General features: G+C 38.5%; 1 protein-coding gene across 2 annotated transcripts in view; it reads left to right on the forward strand.

Annotated features, from left to right (window-relative positions):
* LOC139716308 (uncharacterized) overlaps positions 1-20,502 on the forward strand; it is a 105,056-nt gene that overhangs the window by 27,150 nt on the left and 57,404 nt on the right. For both annotated transcript variants that reach the window (XM_071627868.1, XM_071627869.1), the window contains 2 exons: positions 675-761; positions 14,968-15,116. In XM_071627868.1, coding sequence (XP_071483969.1) covers positions 675-761; positions 14,968-15,116 — 236 coding nt within the window. The remainder of the gene's footprint in view (positions 1-674; positions 762-14,967; positions 15,117-20,502) is intronic.

Here is a 20,502-nt window from a genome sequence, read left to right on the forward strand (position 1 = left end):
GCGTTCGAAAAAAATGTAACCGAAAAAAATTGTCTCAGAAAAACTGTGATTTTGGACACTTGTACTCATTTTAACACGCTGAAATTTTCTGTACAAACGATAAAACATTAAGGAATCAAAATCCGTCATAAAAAAATTTCGACCCGAGCAGTGCTTCCCCTTCATTTTCGGCTCATTACGGGAAAACTCCCCGTGCGACTTATGACTCATTTTGTAGGAGCGCCACACAAATACTTGTTAAGATTTGCGTGGGAAATTGTGTGATTATAATCATATCAAATTGTATCTCAAGAGCTAAATCATCGACACATGCATAGTGATTAGTGTATCACTGTTTGTGTGTGTGTATGTGTGTAGGTATGTTGGTAGTGTGTGTTGTGCTGGTGCAAAGGTTCGTACAAGGCATGCATAAATCAGGGCGTCTACTTGTACCAGTGTTACAGCAAATCGAAAAGGAAATTTTGGCATTTAAGTGAACCTTTTTGGATTTGCTACCCATTTTCATTTGAAGATTATTACTATTTTTATGCCTCTGCCACGAAATGTCGCTGTTCTTTGTTTTTCTTTATTTTGGTTCTGTTTATGTTGTATATGTTTATGCAGCAGGCACTTCCTGTTTATATGAATATCCTGTATCCAATGTCTTGTAAAAATACTCTTTCACACTTGTACAGTTGCGGCATCAAGCTCCCTGGACAGTCACATCAGGTTATGGGATCTGGAAGTTGGCAAACAGATGCGATCAATTGATGCTGGACCAGGTAGGCATACGGTCAATTCTGTGGGAGATGTAGTTAACTTTGAAGAAGTGTTCTCCTTCCCAACACAGAGATATTAATAGTTAAAATACTTTTCCCCCAAGTAGTTTATGGTAAATATGCAGGCTCTTGAGCTCTATTGCTTTCAAGTTTTGTCCATTATTTTTTTATAATTTTGCCTTGTTCTGTATGGTCCAATTCTGCTTTAATCTAACAGGAGGAAGTAACAAGCCACGGTGGGGGCCCCAATAGCTGGAAATGAAACTTGCCATTTTCTCCAAAATGCATATGTTCAGATTTTCACCAAACTTGGCAGAGATTATTCTTAAAGGTGCATGGTCCCGGTGTTTTAGTCAAATGCGTACGTGGGCGCACGGCGCAAGTTTCCTATAGAGACCTATGCTATCGACTCCTCTTTGGCGCTTACACTGTGGCCCACTTCCCCGAGTCCGAAGAAGTCCGATCCACTGTAGTCAGTGGTTCAATCATAGTTCGGCTCATGATTCGGCTGAGGGGGATGACAACTTCAGCAAACTTCTTTTGTGATGTCATAATAAGAAGCACATATGCACGCACCCTGGCATTACTACAGACATGCGTGATGCGCAGAGAAGACAACGAAGGCAACGTTACTTAGCAACACATACGCGCTTTACTCTTGATGACAGCTCAACTTCGGCAATCTTCGTATCAATGCTAACGGTGATTGGCAGTATCATCAACAGCGCCCTCTACACTACCGGGACTATGCACCTTTAAAAGATAAGGGATAAAAAGCCATTTACATAGTTGAGGGTACAGCCCAAATGTAACAAGGTCTGACAGTTAAAGGTGGAAGTCGCACAGGGTCACTTCATAATTGGTACAAAAATAGTGGAATGGCTTTAAAAAAGGCACAAGATTTTTTTTTCTGCATTTTTGAGTTCTTTAACATATTCTCTTTGATATATATTATTCTGTTAGAAAATTTCATATCGCCAATGCTTGATATGTATTTTCTAAAGCCATCTCTCAGCAATTTTTTTGCCCTGTTTCTCCCTTTTGCCCACTGTGGGTTGTGGGTTTTGCACACAGCACACTTTTGCTAGGGCTGGAGCAATGAAGTCACTTAACTAGCATGGAGCTATCAAGTAAATGCATTGGGCTTTATGCATAAAAACTAACAATTGCTTGCAAGCAATTGCTTCAAGCAAAAGCACAAGTTTGTCAAGCAAAAGATCAAGCTCAAGCAATTGCTTAAATCCATATGCATGACCTTTTGCTTGTGCTTAAAGCTTTTGTTGCCCTGCATGAGCAATTGCTTACAATTGCTTGCGATTTCTACAAAAGGAACATCATGCCTGTGCAAACATAAGAACATAGGCGGATTTGATGTGATGTATTTGAAAAGGCATGTGTGTGCTGATATATTTCCTGACATACATAGCAGTAGAACTATCAAATTACACTCATAAATGCACACACACAAACACACAGAGCTACACACACACACATACTGGCTGATTCCCATCACTTCCACGACTGATGCTTAATAGCTGAGATCTGCCAGGTCGCACGTTAGAGAGAAGTCTCCATGCTTTCCACAAATGTCAAACATCCTTCCCGGTTCTTGTCACATTTTGTGTGCCAACTACTGGACATTCCCCTTGTTGAAACAAAAGAAGTTTTTATAGAATGGGTAGTGAGAATCCTGCGATCTCATTGGTCGAGAGCTGTGTGTTTATAGATACTGGCCGCACGCTGAGTCACAGTGGTGAACATGTTATCGCGCACTTGTAGCACGAGTACGCGCACTTGTAACAAAGGATCGCGCATTAAGCACGCGCACTCAGTACGAGACGCCTATTGGCTAAAACAACCATGCATCAGTTTTTACTGATGCATGGTTCTGAAGAGAAACCATGTGTCCAGTAAAAACTGATGCATGGTTTTCGGGCTCTCGTCTATGGCAAGCCAAAAGGAAATGCATCCAGTAAATTTGTTATCGGGTAACACGATAGAAAAATGATTTTTTGGCAAGTAGATTACCCATTCTATAAAACAGATGACGCACATGTCTTTTCGTGCGTCAGTCAGGATATAGTGTGCGTGCGGTAACTATGGAATTTAGCCTAAACTCACTCGGCTTCGCCTCATGGGTTAAGCATTCCATAGTTACCTTATGCACACAAATCCGACTGACGCGCTCAGACCTGTGCGTCATTTGTATACTGATACGTACATCTCAGAAGAAATTTCTTGTTGATTTATACCACTCCTGCTTAAGTTTGGCCTTTCTTTTACAAATATGAAAATGATGCTTAAAAGTGTCCTAGTTAGCAAAAGCTCAAACTCGTTATACAGAGCTTGGAAAAACAAGTATTTACAATCAAGAACAAGTAAAAAGCCTAATTCATTCATACATTTTTAAGCAAATACTTTGTCTCTAAACACTTGCTCATGGGCAGCAAGTAATGGGCCATATGCATAAAAACTAGCAATTGCTTGTGCTAGCCTTTTGCTTGAATCCATATATGCATAAAAACAAGCATTTGCTTGGGAGCAAAAGCTTTTGCTAGCTAGCACAAGCAATTGCTTAGAGACCAAGCATTGGCTTAAAAACATGTGCATAAAATGGACCTTTTGCTTGTTCTTGCAAGCAATTGCTTACGATTTTCCAAGCTCTATAAAATGAGCTTGAGCTTTTTCTTAAACAGAATTTTTATTTTTAAGCATCATTTTCATATTCATAAAAGAAAAACCAAAGCTGTGCAGAAATGTTATAGATCTACAAGAAATTTCTCCTAATATGTATTTTTTTTTTAAAATGTTTCAACAAGGGGAATGTCCAGTGGTTAGCACCCAACATGTGAAGAGAAATGGGTAGGATGTCTGACATCTGTGGACAGCAAGGAGACCTTTCTCCACTTGGGTACCTGGCAGATCCAGGCTTCTATAAGTTAAGCAGCAGTTGGGGAAGTGATTGGAATCAGCCAATACAGTACCTGTTTGTGTGTGGAAAGGTGTATCTCTCTCTCTCTCTCTCTCTCTCTCTCTCTCTCTCTCTCTGTGCATTTGAGAGTGTCATCTTGTAGCACTATTATGTCAGGAAATGTTCCTGCACACACAAGCCCTTTCAAATACATCCTATTAAACCCACCTTTGTTCTTGTGACATCCCTTTTGTTGAAATTGCAAGCAAAAGGTTTCAGTACAAGCAAAAGATTATTAGATGCAAAATGGATTTAAGCAATTACTTGAGTGTGATCTTTTACTTGACAAGCTTGTGCTTGAAGCAATTGCTTGCAAGCAATTGGTACCTATATGCATATGGTCAAATGGCTTGTGCTTGCTAGCAAAAGCTTTTGCTTGCAAGCAATTTTGTAAAGATCTGTCTTGCACAATGTAACTAGGCTTATGTAGGGCCTAGAGAACTCTAAAATTCTCTATCATTTTCCTAATATAAATGTCGGGCTTCTTTTTAGGACTCTGAGTGAGAACGGCAGTATATATTAAACTTGGATTGATGAGTCTATGCGAAAAAAAGACCGAAATGAAAAATATCCTGCAGAGTTCTTGAAACAAACGCCGTAGTTTGTCTCCTTATATCGTGGCAATGTTACAAACTGTTCATCATACAAACTTACCGCATGAATTAAATGTGTGGTGCTCTGTAGGCCTACTTGTATCCAAGTAAATGTCTCAAATTCACCTTACCGAAATGCATCAGAATCACAGGAAATACTTCATAGCTTATAGATCAATGCCTTGTATTCAATCACTCTTTATACAATTTTGCACTGAATCAGTTAGTGGGAAGCACTGATATCGACATTGACTTGCTTGTCATTGCGAGCTTCACGGTATGTGCTTTGCGGTTGTGTGGTTGTTCTTGTGTGCGGGTACAGTGCGTGCACTGCACCCTGGTGCTGAACTAGCTGCCCACACAATTTAAGATTTTAATTGAGCTATCTTATTTTACATAAATATGTACGAGATGTTGTGTGTTGTCGCTCTAAACAACTTACACATCGTGAGCTTTGCGGCGTCTGTTGACCATACAATCTGAAAGTGAAGTTAGTCATCTAATTTTATGCGACTGAGTGTATCAAAATGAGACAATTAACTTCAGTTTCAGTTAGACGACATGAAAGTTGGTGTCGATCTTAAACGTTTGGACCCAGTGACTGATTTGGGTTAAATTTTACATGAATAATTGAAGATACTCTATTGTCTATTTTCGGTGATTTTGGTGCAATTTGGTCAAATGGGATTTGAAATAGCGACATGAAAACAAAAGTACATTCACGTCAAAGCACCATTGATGATGATAATAGGCTCGTACAATTTCATAGAAATGTTATTTAGCGCAGAAAATTAAGTGCAACTTGCAATCAATCGCAAAGTTCTTTATAAAATGCAAATTTGCAATTGATCGCAAGTTGCGATCAATCACAAATGGATTGAGAGTGAGGTACTTACGCTCAATTTTTATGATGCAGGCCTCAGTTTGTGTGTCTTTTTGTTGGTTTTGTGATCTACAGTCACATATGATCTTTTAAACTCTTTAATGAGAGATAATTTTGCCTCAAAATTGCTTCAATCAAGCAGTCCATGAGAATTTATGCCAATTTAAAGTTTTTAGGCGATTGTACAGTTTATACTAGTATGTAATATTGGACTGACATCCATACGGTACAGTACTCTCCGCGTAATCGGGTATCGCTTAAACGGGTACTCCATTTATTTGGGTAGAAATGTCAAAATCAGTTCCAGTGCACGTTAAAATTACCTGATAATCGGGTTGCCTCTCCGCATAAACGGGTAAATAATTTTCGTCTAATCTAATTTCTACCCACATTTTATCGCAGATATAATACTTTAAGAAACCATGAATGTCAATATTTCCACGGCTAATCGCATTCTCTGCTTAATTTGCAAAGAAGACCGATCATTTTGCGAGTGATTAAACATGAAAACACATGTACCAGTACTGACTTGCCACATGTAAACGAACATTATGTACTTGGTAGCTGGCACTCACAATTGCATGGTCAGTCAGGAGTTGTACACACTTGCGCTCCTCCCTTGCTCCGCAACAACATTTCACAATACGAGAAGTTTGCAACGAAAATCAGGTCATGCACCAGCTCCATTTTTGCTTTTCACCAGTCACTTCTCGAAAAGTAACCGGACGTTCTACGTGACAGAATTGTTCATTTCGGAAAACGCCTGCTTGTTTGCGAGGAGTCCATATTCAAACGACAAAGTTTTCTGAAAACATATTTGTCCATAAAAAGAGTGTAGATTTTTGCTCGTGATTGAGCAAATGTAAGCTATAAGTATAATGTGCCGTGCAAGCACGCGTGTCAAGCATACAGTGTAGGTGTTTGGAGCAGGTGCAGTGTACAATGCATTATGTACATACACAGTGTGTGTGTCAATGATTTTGAATGAGACGTGTTCTTCTGTTAATCGGGTACTCCGCTTAATTGGGTAAGAAACGCTCTGCTAGAGCCTACCCGATTATGCGGAGAGTACTGTACTAACATATAAAGGTCCAGTGATATTCTTTGAAAATTTGTTGTTTTTCAACTGAATGTTATGATATTGACTAGTCAGAAAAAATAACAGCCCTTAAATTCTATTGACCACTGTCTATGCCATGTCTAGATTGGTGGTGAAACATGTATGTTATATTCATGGCCAAACTATCACATTTTCAACTAGGAATGTGCATTGATGATATATGATGATATGGCTAGAAATGATTAAGCAGTTTAACAGTTGGGTTAAATGGCAGATAATGACATTTCAATCATCATGTGTAATGTCACCAAAATTTAGCTTAATTTCTTATTCTGGCCATAAGTCCACCAGGTATAAGTCCAGAAATAGTGGTGTTTTTTTTTGTTTGTGTGTGTGTGTGTGTGTGTGTGTGTAAGGTTACAAATATTAAGTTAGAAGATGTTTCCATGTAAACCCTTGGTCAGTAGTCCTGATCATTGAGCTTCATCAAAATTTATGTAAAGAAAGGGCAATGCACTTTCATGCCATCCACATTTATCATTTATGCCATGTCTACTGAAATACAAATTAGAAGAAACTTGAATCTACAGATGAATAACTATGAAACACTGAGGATGTTGATCGACTTTTGTCCAGGCTGGTGTAAGAATGCTTTTAGTTTATAGGGACTACTATACTGACAATGTTGTCACAGGTTGTAATTCTTGCTCCCCCAATACACAGAGAAGTCACTAATCAAAATTTTTGACAGTATGTAGCATTTCTGTATGAATTTGTTGCCACAGGAGTAGATGCACAGGATAGAGGAGGGAAGCCCAGTGTCAGATCAGCTCTTGAATTTTGCAGGAAGAAAGGTCTGAGGTGCCATGCCTCCTTGCTTTTCTAGGTCTGCATGCTTCCCCATGCAGTCAATGAGCCATGCTGCCTGCTACATATGGTTCATAAATCCAAAAATTAAATATAGAATGTTACTTTGAAGTTTTGTTAGCATGAACTTGAAATAAGGTACCTTATTCCTTAGGTTTGTTAATGGTCCAAAAATAAAACTAGAAAAACACTTGGAGTGCATACATTGTACCTCTGCCAAGTAGAATCCACCCATAGACACATATACGGATTCATTAAATTAGATAAACAGACACATAAATTATGCTGAAAATTGTCCTTTTTAGTGTTTTAACCTCCCTGCTGTGCCTTGAGCATGCCGTCAGTGCACATATGCATACCTCAAATACCTGCAATCTGAATTCCCCCTTCTTTTTGGCCCTACGTGTATGTCCCAATGATGAAGAATCGTTCAGAAAAACATTTATTCATGGATCCAGGTCACCTAGATCACTTCAAGCAGGTAATCATCTGTTTTTTGTGTCATCATCAACTTTCCTGAAAATTTCAATTTCAACTGATTCTCAAAAATATCTCAACTGATTCACAACTGAGCTTATATATCGAGATTACATGAATCACAAATTTCATCGAAATCCATTCATAAATTTTTGAGTTTTTTGCAAACAGAAGGACAGACAAACCGATGCCGACAAAACCATAATCTCCTTGGCAACGGTAATAAGGTTTGTAATTCCAAAAATGAAATAAACTTCTTGTAGTGACAAAATGTGGGGTTGCAATTAAAAAATGGTAGGATATTGCGCATTGAAAATTGAATGAAAACATATTCACATATATGTGTATACACACACACACACATATACACACATATACACACACACAAACATGCACACAGATGTGTAAAGAAATCCATTGTTGAACTGGAATACAGTCATTCAAGACTGTAGTTATTGTATAATTGATTAAAAAGGAAGTATTTGCTCTTCCTCTCTGTAGCCCACCCCCCCCCCCACCCCCACTTCATCATCATCATCATCATCAGCTGGATGGTCTGTGCATGATGTAGGAACAATTACATGTACAAGAGGCCAGTCGCAGGCAGAAAAAAACAAAACAAAACGAGATATGAAACTCGTCACGCTGACGAGTTAGGTGATACGCTTGGGGTCATCAGGTGTCGGTCATCTGTGATCGACAAGAAAAGAATGTGATATAGGCACCTTGAAGTTATATTGAGCGTCCATGCAAAACCGTTTCTCTAACCACTCGGCCACGGGACATCCCCGGAAATGGTAAGGCAAAAAAAGAAATGTATGGATATTACAGGGGGAAAAAGTCAATGCCCACTCAACAATCGTGGCCGCGTGAACATGTATTGCATTGCTAGACGGACATGCGGCCTTGTAACGACTGATGTCGCTATGCCATTTCTGGCAACTTGGGAAAAATACGCGCCGTAGACATAAAGCCTATAATCGGCTGGTTTTGATACCTTGCCTTTAATCACAATTTTTCAGTGTGATGACGTCATCAAAGTACAAAACAATGACATGGTCTTGAAAGACAAATGTTCAAAGTACAACACCTCCGTCGTCGTCATTACATACTATGATCGGTTAGACAAAGTGAGCCTGCAAAATTTTGCAGCAGTCGAAGCAATGTGGTCTCCAACACAAAAAGAGGGATATGGTGTGTGTCTGTGTGTCTGTGTGTGTGTGTATAGGTGCGTTTATATACGAACGTGATTTCTACATGGACGAATATGTAATACAAAATTGAAGAAAAAAAAAGTAAAATAGCTAAGTATTTTGTTTCGTGATCTTGTGGGGTTCGAACCCGTAACCTCACGTCTCTGAGACGTCGCCTTTAACCACTCGGCCATACGTCTCGGCGAGAAAATATGAGGAACGTAAACTTATGTATGTGAAAGCTGAATCGGGAATCGTTTTGTCCACATTCCATTCTCATTTTCAGTTTTCAACTGCAAAATTGTCAACCTGATGATAAGATTTCAAAAAATAAAATGCATGATTACTGAAGCTTATTGTCTCAGCTACAACATACTTAAGTTTCAGAGGAAATGAAGCAAAATCAGCTGAGATAAAGGTGCTTAAACGTTGTCAAGTCAATGCATGGTTTTAAAAAAAATCACCTCCCATAGACATAACACGTAAACTTGTCCGATTTTGCATCTTTACCTTTAATCACAATTTAAGGTATGATGACGTCATCAAATTTCAAAACCATGACTTGGACTTAAAAGGCAAATGTTCAAAGTACAACATATGTGAATTTGGGATAATATTGAGCTTAAACAACAGAGATACGAGCAAATGAATGTCAGAAACAGTACCTCAAAAAAATTAATTCCACTTTTTTGATTTCAGATGATGATATGATGACGTCATAATGTAATTATGGAAATATTAATACTTGAAACGTTATTTCCAATTCATATGTTTTTGTAATATGCAATAAAAACATAGGGTAACCAGACGTTTTAAAGAGCTATGGCGAAATAAACAAAGACATGTTTTTCGCTATATTTGCACAAAGACGCGCACACGAAATTTCAACTTTGACGCCAACGCATTCCTTTGTTATAGGTCAAAATTGATCGGAAATCAATGGATATTGTTACTTAATGTATCAGGAATCCAAATCTGTCAAAAAATGTGCATTTTCAGTTTGCTTACGCGCACTACGCGCGAAAATGTGCGGACGGACGCGAACGCGCGAAACGCTTAAAATTGTCTGAAACTTCGAGATTTCCCATTGGTAAGTTGTTTTGAGCCTTTTAAAAGTTTGACGCGCGCGTACGCGCGCGTAATAATGTCTTAGGTAATTAGCATTAAAATGTATGATAGAGCGTGACCTGAACTTAATGTCCGCCGAAAATGATACAGACATGACCTTTAGATATGAAGTTATGATCGATCATGTAACATGGTCCGAAAATCACAAAATGGCGCCTAGATGACGTCATAGATATGTTACTGTCATGAAAACCTTATTGTGGCTAGATTTTGTCATGAGACATGTTCCCTGAAAATGTCATGTTATTCCGTAATGTCATTCTTGAGATATTGATGACACAAAATTGTCCAGAAAGAAAGAAGAATAAAAAGAAATAAAGAGAGATTTTGACAATCACAATAGGTGATACGCTGATAGCGTATCACCTAACAATCACACATGCTTTTACTGATCATCCTCTTTGAAAGAATCCTGGGTATGTCCCTGGTCATGACAGATTAGCACCTTTCCACCCTCAAAATTATTCAACAGAAATGGTGATTCCCCCTCCTTCATTTCTCCTGACTTCGCCACGCATTATTTGATTTTCAGTTTAATGAACCCTATCTTATGTGTGGAACAAGGGACCTTATTTTATATTTGGAATAAAGAACCTTTGGAATATGTAACCTCTCATTTACAGACAGTTTAACCTTCAGAATAATGACCCTTATTTCATTTTTGGAATAACAAACCTTTGGTATAATGAACCTTATTTCATTTTCAGATTAACAAACCTTGAGAATAATTAATTTTTGGAATAACACCACAAATGTTCAGATTAACACCACAAATGTTCAGATTAATAGAAAATCTTGATGAGCAGAATTTGTGTGTTTTGGAATGACATATCTCATTTTGTTTTTGTATTAACAAACCTTTGGAATGATAAACATCACCCATTTCACATGTTACCCAATTGCAGCATTACCAAATTGCAGCCACCAGCCTTGATACAGGCTTGTATAGTTAATAGGTAGGGATCATTCATCGTTAAGTGTCAGTTGTGCGTAAACTTTTTAGCTCATCTGAGTCGAAGGCTCAAGTGAGCTATTGCGATCGCTGTTCGTCCGGCGTCCGTCGTTCGTCGTGCGTAAACTTTTACATTTTCATCTTCTTCTTGAGAACCCCTTGATCAATTTTCACCAAACTTGGCAGGTAGCATCCCTAGGGGAAAAGGATCTCAATTTGTTCAAGTGGGCACCATACCCCACCTGGGGGGCCCCCAGAGGGGCCCAACCCCCCCCCCTAAATAAAGGAATCTTAAAAAATCTTCTTCTCTAGAACCAAAAGTGATTGAGCTATTAGTTAATACTACGAATTAGTACATTGATGACTGTAGTTTCAAGTTTGTTCATGGGGGAATCAGGGGTGCCCCCCTTCGGACCCAGCGGATGGGGAGGGGTCCTAATGGGGCCCAAATTGTACATTTTCATCTTTTTCTTGAAAATGCCATTATGAATTTTCACCAAAGTTGGCAGGTAGCATCCCTAGGGGGAAAGAATCTCATTCCCATCAAATGGGCACCATGCCCCACCTGGGGGCCCCAGGGGCCCTAAATTTGGACCAAAATTATAAATTTTCAGCTTTTTCTTTAAAACCCTATAACTAATTTTCACCAAACTTTGCAGGTAGCATTCCTTGGGGGATAGAATCTCAATTCCATCAAATTGGCACCATGCCCCACCTGGGGGCCCCATGGGTCCCCCCCCCCCCCCCCCTCCTGTAAGGAATCTTTACAGATTTTCTCTAGAACTTGAAGTGATTGAGCTTAGTTGATACAATGAGTCAGTATATTGATGACTGTTGTTTCAAGTTTGTTCATGGGAGAATCAGGGGTGCCCTCCCCAACCCCCCCCCACCCCCTTGGGACCCAAGGAAGTGGGATTGGATTGGGGAGGGGGGTCCAAATGCTTCTTCAGCTTCTTCTTGAAAACCCCACTACAAGTTTCCATCAAACTTGGCAGGTACCATCCTTAGAGTTATAGGATTTTAATTTGTATAAAATGGTGCCATAACACCCCACCCCCTTGTGGGCCTTCAGGAGGCTCATCCCCCATTGAAGGTATCTCTAAAGATCATCTCTAGAAGCAGAGATGATAGAGCTCACAATATGGGGGGGGGGGGGGAGCAGTGGGCCCAAAGCCTCCAAATGACAATAAAAATCTCTTCTAGAACTAGAAGTGGTGGTGCTGTGCTATGAGTATTAAAGTGCATGGTGATTGCAGTTTTGAGTTCAAAATGGATCTTGGGATGGATCACGTTAGATCAGGTTAGGGCCCATTGGAGTCGTAACCAAATTGGTGGCCAGTTTTCTCATTTTGATCTCCCATTGGAAAATGCATGGTCCCATTTTCTACAAGCTTGGCATACGTATGATTGCCAGTGTGATAGAATGTGCAATTGGACACCCTCCCCTCCTGGAGGTCCCCCAAAGCTCCCAAAGTTTTGCTATGTTCTTTTTGGTATACTCTGCAAAAATGTATGGAAGATGAACTTCCAATACTGCAGTGAGTATGAGACCCTCAGTTCTCGTGTTCATTTTTGAAGTCCATCTTTTTCCCATTTTTACCTCTTTTAACTGTAAGGTGGTAATAGAAATCTCTGCATGATCGGTTGGTCAAGCAGTCTGCAGTTTGGTAGATATGTCACTCCATTGCAAAATCTTGGCTTTTAAACTACTTTTTTTTTTTTTTTTGATTGACTTGAAATGTTTCACATATGCCCACATTGATAGATATGTGCAAGACACCAAAGGCTTAGGTGAGCTATTGCAATTGCAATTGGTCCGGCGTCCTGCGTGCATCATCCATTGTCCTTCATGTGTAAACTTTGTACATTTTCTTCTTCTTCTTGAAAACTCCATGACAGATTTTCACCCAACTTGGCAGGTACCATCCTAGGGGGATAGGATCTCAGTTTTTAGAAATGGACACCATGGCCCCCTTCATGGGCCCTTCTAAACCTTCTAGATTAAAGGAATTTAAAAAAAAATTCTATAGAACCAAAAGTGATAGAGCTAAAGAAGTTAATAGTATGATATTGATTTAAACTGTCTTTTTGACTGTGCTTAGTAAACTTCATATCATCCTACTTATGACCCTATGCATATGTTTTTATCAATAACAAAAGGTAACTCAAGATACTGCTAACACTGTGTCAAGATACAAAAGTTGACGCTCAATTAAGTCAAGGCATTTTTATTGGTTCTGTGTATGTCAGATTCTGGAAGGTTTATCGAAGGCTTTTCTTGAATTCATATCAGAAGAGGAAATTTAGTGAGGAATCATGTGCAAGCTGATGGGAGCTTGTGAAACCATGACTTTATTACTGTGCACTATTATACAAATAGGGCATGCTCTACGATGCACTATACTGGATTGTAGAACGACAAATACTAAATTATCTCGAGTGCTGTTTTGTTTCACTGAAGCTGCAGGCCGAGGTGAATAGAACTGTATGAGGGATAATTTAGTATTTGGGAGTTTTATAGTCCAGTACCAGTGCATCAATAGAGCATGCCCTAATTGTTATAGTAAATACGTAGATCCCTTGATCTACATGTATTTCCGTAGGTCTAGGCCCTAGATCTAACATTAGACTCGCCTTAGGCCTACTGCGATTTCTTGCACGTGGAGTTAACCGTAACCTTGTTTACGTACAGCTACAGCCGCATTAATGCGTATTGCAGAACAGACTTGCGTATAATAAACTATTACATTCTGCATCCAGTGCTCCACACACGCATGTGCTTTGAGATGGTTGGCCTTGTCCTACTACGTCCCTTGCTGTGCGAATCTCTGCGTAGATAAAGCATACTGTAGGCGCGCTGTAAGTGTTTGGTATAGCGGCATGACCGTCTACTATACAGAAGTTTTTCCACAATCACATGATGCAATCTAACCAATCACAATGCATATTTTACTCTACCTATTTACTATAAGCTGTTATTTTCCCGAGGGTTTAATTATAGTAAATTTTGCAAATCACAGTTGGATCGCAAATTTAACAACACACAAAAATGTTGCCATGCACTAGGGTAACAGTGCATTTTAGATAGCGTCTGTGTCAGTGTTGTTGCCAGTTTGCGAAAACAACATCTTCCAAAAATGTCTGTGACCTCCTAATTCATGAAAATAACAGCTTATACAGTACCACATACTTGGCATGTACGTGACTATGACTGATGCATCTGATCTGGAAAATAATATAAAATGTCAAATTTGAAAATGCTATGACTTTGTCATGGTTTTGTCCAATTTTGTTGAAACTTTAGAACTTACAAGGCTTGTAACTTGACCATGGAGTGGAGTTTTAAGCAAATTTCATTGACTATATGTGTTGTCTTGTATAGCAGCAATGGCATTCTTGCAGTTAAGTTGAAAAGAAAACTTGAGCTTAAGTCAGTAATTATCATTTATTCCATATCATCAGCTTTCAAGGAAAGTTTCACTAACCGTGGATGCATGAATTTTGACTTGGGAAAAAGCATTATGGGCAAAACTTCTTCTAGAATGGATGACTGTATCGTACAATACCTTCCCATCATTCATCAAGCTTACATTTTCAATTAGTTGAGTACAAATAAAGCTGTCATGCACCTTCAAACGGCTGCTCATGGGGGATTGTTTGTGCAATCAACAGTTTGGTCATTAATATATCATCATGGGACAGACTTATTTGAAATTTTGCTTTATAGCAGCAGCAAAAGTCTTGCACTTATGTCACTAAACAACATTTAGCGATTTCTTTTTTGTCATTGTTGTTGGAGCTTTTAGAAATTGATAAATTGTATCCTGACCAATTTTATTAGACAAACGTGCCAAGTAAAATCTAAAGCAAGCTTAAGACACATCAGACATGAAAGTGGTCATAGAGACCAATCATTGAAAGAGAAACAGGGCCCCATTTTATCAAAAGATATACATGTAATCGATTATGAATTTCCTTGCCACACAGGCTGCCATAGACTTATAGAAATCATAATTAATTATACCTCTTCATAAAACATGGCCCTGATATATTTGCTAAGTGTTGTTTGACCTCTTCTTCCCCAGTTGATGCCTGGACAATTGCCTTTTCCCCTGATGGCAAGTACCTTGCTTCTGGAAGCCATGTTGGAAAGATTAATCTGTTTGGAGTGGAGAGTGCCAAGAAAGAATCACAGCTGGACACTACTGGGAAGTTCACACTCAGCATAGCCTATGTAAGTCTTTTTCCTCCCTTCTGAATCATGCAGAAACAAGGGATTTAATCTCTAGATCTCAAGGCAAATGGTCAGACAACCACTTTATTTCCTGTGAGAAATTGCAAGGATAGCATGTTTATGTCATAGTCTGGTTCACCATGTAATGTAGCCATTTTTTGTTGTTGAGAGTATCAAAACTATACATATTTGGAAACGTTATTGTGTAAGCAATCAGAAAAGCAATGTTTCCATTTGCCTTTATACCTGTATGGCCACCATCTTCAAATTTTACAAAGTGACTACCATAGAACAGGCTTTCTTTAATGTCTTGGCTTCTGAATAACCTAGAAATTTGATTTTGACAGCTTAAAGGCCCCACATGAAAAAAAAAATAGCTTGATATTCATATATAAAGTGAATTACACATTTTTTGAAACTTAAGTCTCTAGGAATACGAATAATTAAGTTTCAGAATGTGTAAATTTCTCTAGAACAATAGAGAGATGGTGTTTTGACACACTTTTCTGAACGCCAGAACCTGATTTGACAGCAAAATTTTTGGGGGGCCCAAATTATGACGTCACGCAAGGGACAAATTATCAGCCCTGCACTGATTCACTGATGATACGCAGCATCATGATTCAAAGCATGAATTCCACAATATCCGTTGGCAAATTTCAGCGAGGTATCTTCCTAAAAGAATCAGGTACATGAACAATGTTTGCATTATCTTTTGTAGATTTTTAGCTCACTTGTCCAAAGGCTCAAGTGAGCTACTGCGATCGCTCCTCGTCCGGCGTTTGGCATCCATCATCCAGCATGCATAAACTTTTTACAGTTCATCTTCTTCTTGAAATCCCCAAGACCGATTTTCACCAAACTTGGCGGGTAGCATCCCTGGGGAGATAGGATCTCAATTTGTTCAAATGGGCGCCATGCCCCACCTGGGGAACAGGGAGCCCAAACCCCCAAAAATAAAGGAATCTTTAAAAATCTTTAACCCCCCCCCCCCCCCAAAAAAAAGGAATCTTAAAAAATATTTCTCTCTAGAACCTAAAGCGATAAAGCGAAGTTAATACAGTATTCATCGCATAATCGGGCATCTGATAATCGGGAACTTCGCTTAAATGACATACGCTTCCCAGAAACATTTCCAATGCATGTTATTTTCACTGGATAATCGGGCGGGGACCTCTGATAAACGGGACAATTTTTCTTCAAGCGATCTTTGATTTTGTTGATATTTTACACAAAAAATCTACCAAAATACCACAACAATATTTCAAAGATTCCCTATCAGTTGTCGTTAACATCGAACTTACAAAGCAAGCTTCGGACTGGTGTGTTTTGACCTCCGTCCATCCAGTACACGTACATGCATAGCCACGAAAGCGCCATGTAAGTATCCATGCTATTGCGAAACACATGCTTTCGCGAACATTCTTCCCCCCTACATAAGCAAAGACATGTGCTCGCTTGCAATTCCTATTCACATCCAATCAAAAATATGCCTCGCTCACACAGCTCAGGCTGTGTACGTTGTTTAATCTCAGTCATACACTTTGAGGGCAAAGTCCAAATTCCTCGTCTCTAGTGTTTCAACTTTCAATACACTGTGATCTGTGTGTATGTCACAATCTTCCTCAGTTGTGAATGAGCTAGAGGGTCGCTCCGAGGGGTAGCGTGGTTGTGTATTCATGTACATGTACAGTACGTCAGTATGCATGTGTGTGTGTGTGTGTGTGTGTGTGCACTACATGTCGTATGCCGTTAGTGTATGGTGAGTGCTCATCGCGAAATCGGGCACTCTGCTTAAAGGGGCTGTGTTTGCTACTCCCAACCTGTCCCGATTATGCGATGAATACTGTACCATGAGGTAGTACACGTATATTGTTGACTGTAGTTCAATTCAATTCAATAGTTTATTTATTTCCATCATCACAAAGAAAAGAAAAGAAAAAGTTGACATAATCCAAAGTGATACAATTTTTTTTTTTCATTTCTCTTACACTCGTCCGATAAAGGATTTTTTCAATACAATATAAAGTATATTATACACGAATGATGTCGTAAAAAAGAAACAATGCACTTTGTCATGGCAACAAAAATAGTAAATAATCATAATGATGGAAAACAGTGTTCCACTAAAAAAGCCACGCTTGTAAAACGTGGAACACTGGAACAAAACAACAACAGCACCAATTTGTTATACCAATAAGACATATTCATTGTCCCCGCCGAACGAGTTCGAGCAGGGGACTATGAAACGGGCTCCGTACGTGTGTGTGTCCGTGTGTCCGTCCGTCTGTCCGTCCGTCCGTCCGTGTGTCCGTGTGTCCGTGTGTCCGTGTGTGCGTCCGTGTGTGATCAAAATCTTCAATTTGCTACTTCTCTGTCATTTATGAGCCAATTTTGATTCTGTTTGCTTTATATGATAGCACTACATGGGAGCTTTGAAACTTCTACACAGAATTTCAGTCGTGACCTTTGACCTTGACCTTTGACCTATATTGTACATTTTGCTACAAAATGCTACTCCTTCGCCATTTCTAACCCGATTTCGATTCCGTTTGCTTTATGTGATGGCGCTAGGTGAGGGCTTCAAAACTTCTACACAGAATTTTGACCTTTGACTTCTTTGACCTTTGACCTTGATTTTTTGACCTATATTGTACATTTTGCTACAAAATGCTACTCCTTCGCCATTTCTAACCCGATTTCGATTCCGTTTGCTTTATGTGATGGCACTAGGTGAGGGCTTCAAAACTTCTACACAGAATTTTGACCTTTGACTTCTTTGACCTTTGACCTTGATTTTTGACCTATATTGTACATTTTGCTACGAAATGCTACTCCTTCGCCATTTTTAACCCGATTTCGATTCCGTTTGCTTTATATGATGGCACTAGTTGAGGGCTTCAAAACTTCTACACAGAATTTTGACCTTTGACTTCTTTGACCTTTGACCTTGATTTTTGACCTATATTGTGCATTTTGCTACAGAATGCTACTCCTTCGCCATTTCTAACCCGATTTCGATTCCGTTTGCTTTATGTGATAGCACTAGGTGAGGGCTTCAAAACTTCTACACAGAATTTTGACCTTTGTCTTCTTTGACCTTTGACCTTGATTTTTGACCTATATTGTACATTGGCTACAAAATGCTACTCCTTCGCCATTTCTAACCCAATTTCGATTCCATTTGCTTTATGTGATGGCACTAGGTGAGGGCTTCAAAACTTCTACACAGAATTTTGACCTTTGACTTCTTTGACCTTTGACCTTGATTTTTTACCTATATTGCACATTTTGTTACAAAATGCTACTTCCGGCGGGGACATATGTTACGCACTGCGTAATTTCTACTTTTCCTTGTTTTAAATTCTTCTATATACTATTGTACATTTTACTCATTGATATAATGATGTTGATACTATGAACAATACATTACTAGGATTTTAGGATGCAAACGTATAAACTATATAACATATCACATTTGTGGCACAGACACTATGGGGCCAGGTGTGCCAGGAAAATTGAACGGAAAGGAAGATATGCAATCGGCCACAAAAAACATAACGACGACAACAACAAGAACAATAACACAATACACAGAAATAACAGAATTTGAGGAAATGCACTCAGACAGATACTGGACAACGAAGAACGAGGAAAAAGGAGCAGGGAAGAATAGAGAAGGAAAAGGAGAGGGATGGAAAAGGTCTGTGGACACACTACAAAATTTGAAGGAAAAGTGAAACATGACTGGTTTTTTCATTGAACAGAATTATCTGGTATATTTAGAAAACCAATATTTTTTTAGTTTATTCTTAAATGTAATTAACTTCACAGATTCTTTTAAATCATTATCTAAGCTATTCCAAAATCTGGGTCCGGTATAAACAAATGTATTTTGAGTGTGTACAGTTCTAACTAAGGGAAGATGAAATTCTTTAGATTGTCTAGTGGGATAATTATGTACGTGGCTGTTACGGTGAAATAAAGAATAAAATATTTTGGGTAGATGATTGCAGTTGTAATTAAACATAAATTGACCAAGTTGAAACAAATACAACTCTTATTTTCAGAATTTTGTGCTCAAGGAAAAGCTTGTCAGTATGTGCTCGGATATGAAGGTTAAAAACGATTCTGAGCGCCAACTTTTGCAGAAGAAAAAGTTTATCTAACAATGTCGAATATGTATTCCCCCAAGCAAGAATTCCGTAATTCAAGTACGGCAATACCAAACTTGAATAAAGCGTAATCAAAGCCGAAGAAGGAAGATAATATTTCAATCTATTCATTATGCCTATGTTACGTGCAATTACTTTACAAATATTGTTTATGTGACACTTCCATGATAACTTATTATCAACACAAACACCTAAGAATTTAATAGACGAAACCTCTTCTAGAGGAGTAGTGTCAAATATAACATTACCTGGTAATCTATCTAAAGAATTACTGAAAAACATATACTTTGTCTTCTCAATATTCAGTGACAATTTATTTGCATATATCCATTGTGAGACATTCTTCAATTCATCATTCAAGTTCAAAACAATTTATTTGCATATATCCATTGTGAGACATTCTTCAATTCATCATTCACTGTACTAATCAAAGTATTAGGGTCAGGGTGGGAATAAAAAAGATTGGAATCATCCGCGAATAATATGAAAGAGAGTTTATCTGAAGATCTATAAAAATCATTAATGTAAACTATAAATAACAGTGGGCCTAACAAACTTCCTTGCGGAACACCACATTCTATTTGCTTCATAGAAGAATCAAAACTGTTCACATGTACATATTGAAATCTGTCAGATAAATAACTCGTAAACCATTGCAAGGCTTTTCCGCGAATACCATAATGGGATAACTTAGAAAGAAGTATACCGTGATTAATCGTATCAAAAGCCTTTGAAAAGTCCAGGAAGATGCCTATTGTATGCGAAAATGTATCAAGTGCATGTGTAATCTTTTCCACAAAGGTAAGTAAAGCGTGGGTGGTGTTGTGATTTTCTCTGAATCCAAATTGAAAATTCGTAAATATATTACTCATATTGAAAAATTTTACAGTTCGGATATATACTATTCTTTCCAAAATTGTAGAAATTGAAGTTAATAACGATATTGGTCTGTAATTATTGACATCATTTTTCTCCCCTTTCTTATATATATAGGTATAACTTTGGCAGTCTTCATTTGACTTGGTACAAGCCCAGTACTAAGTGATAAATTAATAGTATATACTAAAGGATCTATTATTTGAAGAATTATATTTTTCAACAAATAATTATCGATTCCATCACAACCTGGGCTTTTCCCTTCTTTCAAATTATGAATAATATCAATAATATCAATAGTTTCAAGTTTGTTCATTGCAGATCCAAGTGCAGGC

This window comes from Diadema antillarum, unplaced genomic scaffold (genome assembly GCF_040938485.1).
Source record: "Diadema antillarum isolate AM-2024a unplaced genomic scaffold, OU_Dant_1.0 scf00000063, whole genome shotgun sequence".
Taxonomy (NCBI): domain Eukaryota; kingdom Metazoa; phylum Echinodermata; class Echinoidea; order Diadematoida; family Diadematidae; genus Diadema; species Diadema antillarum.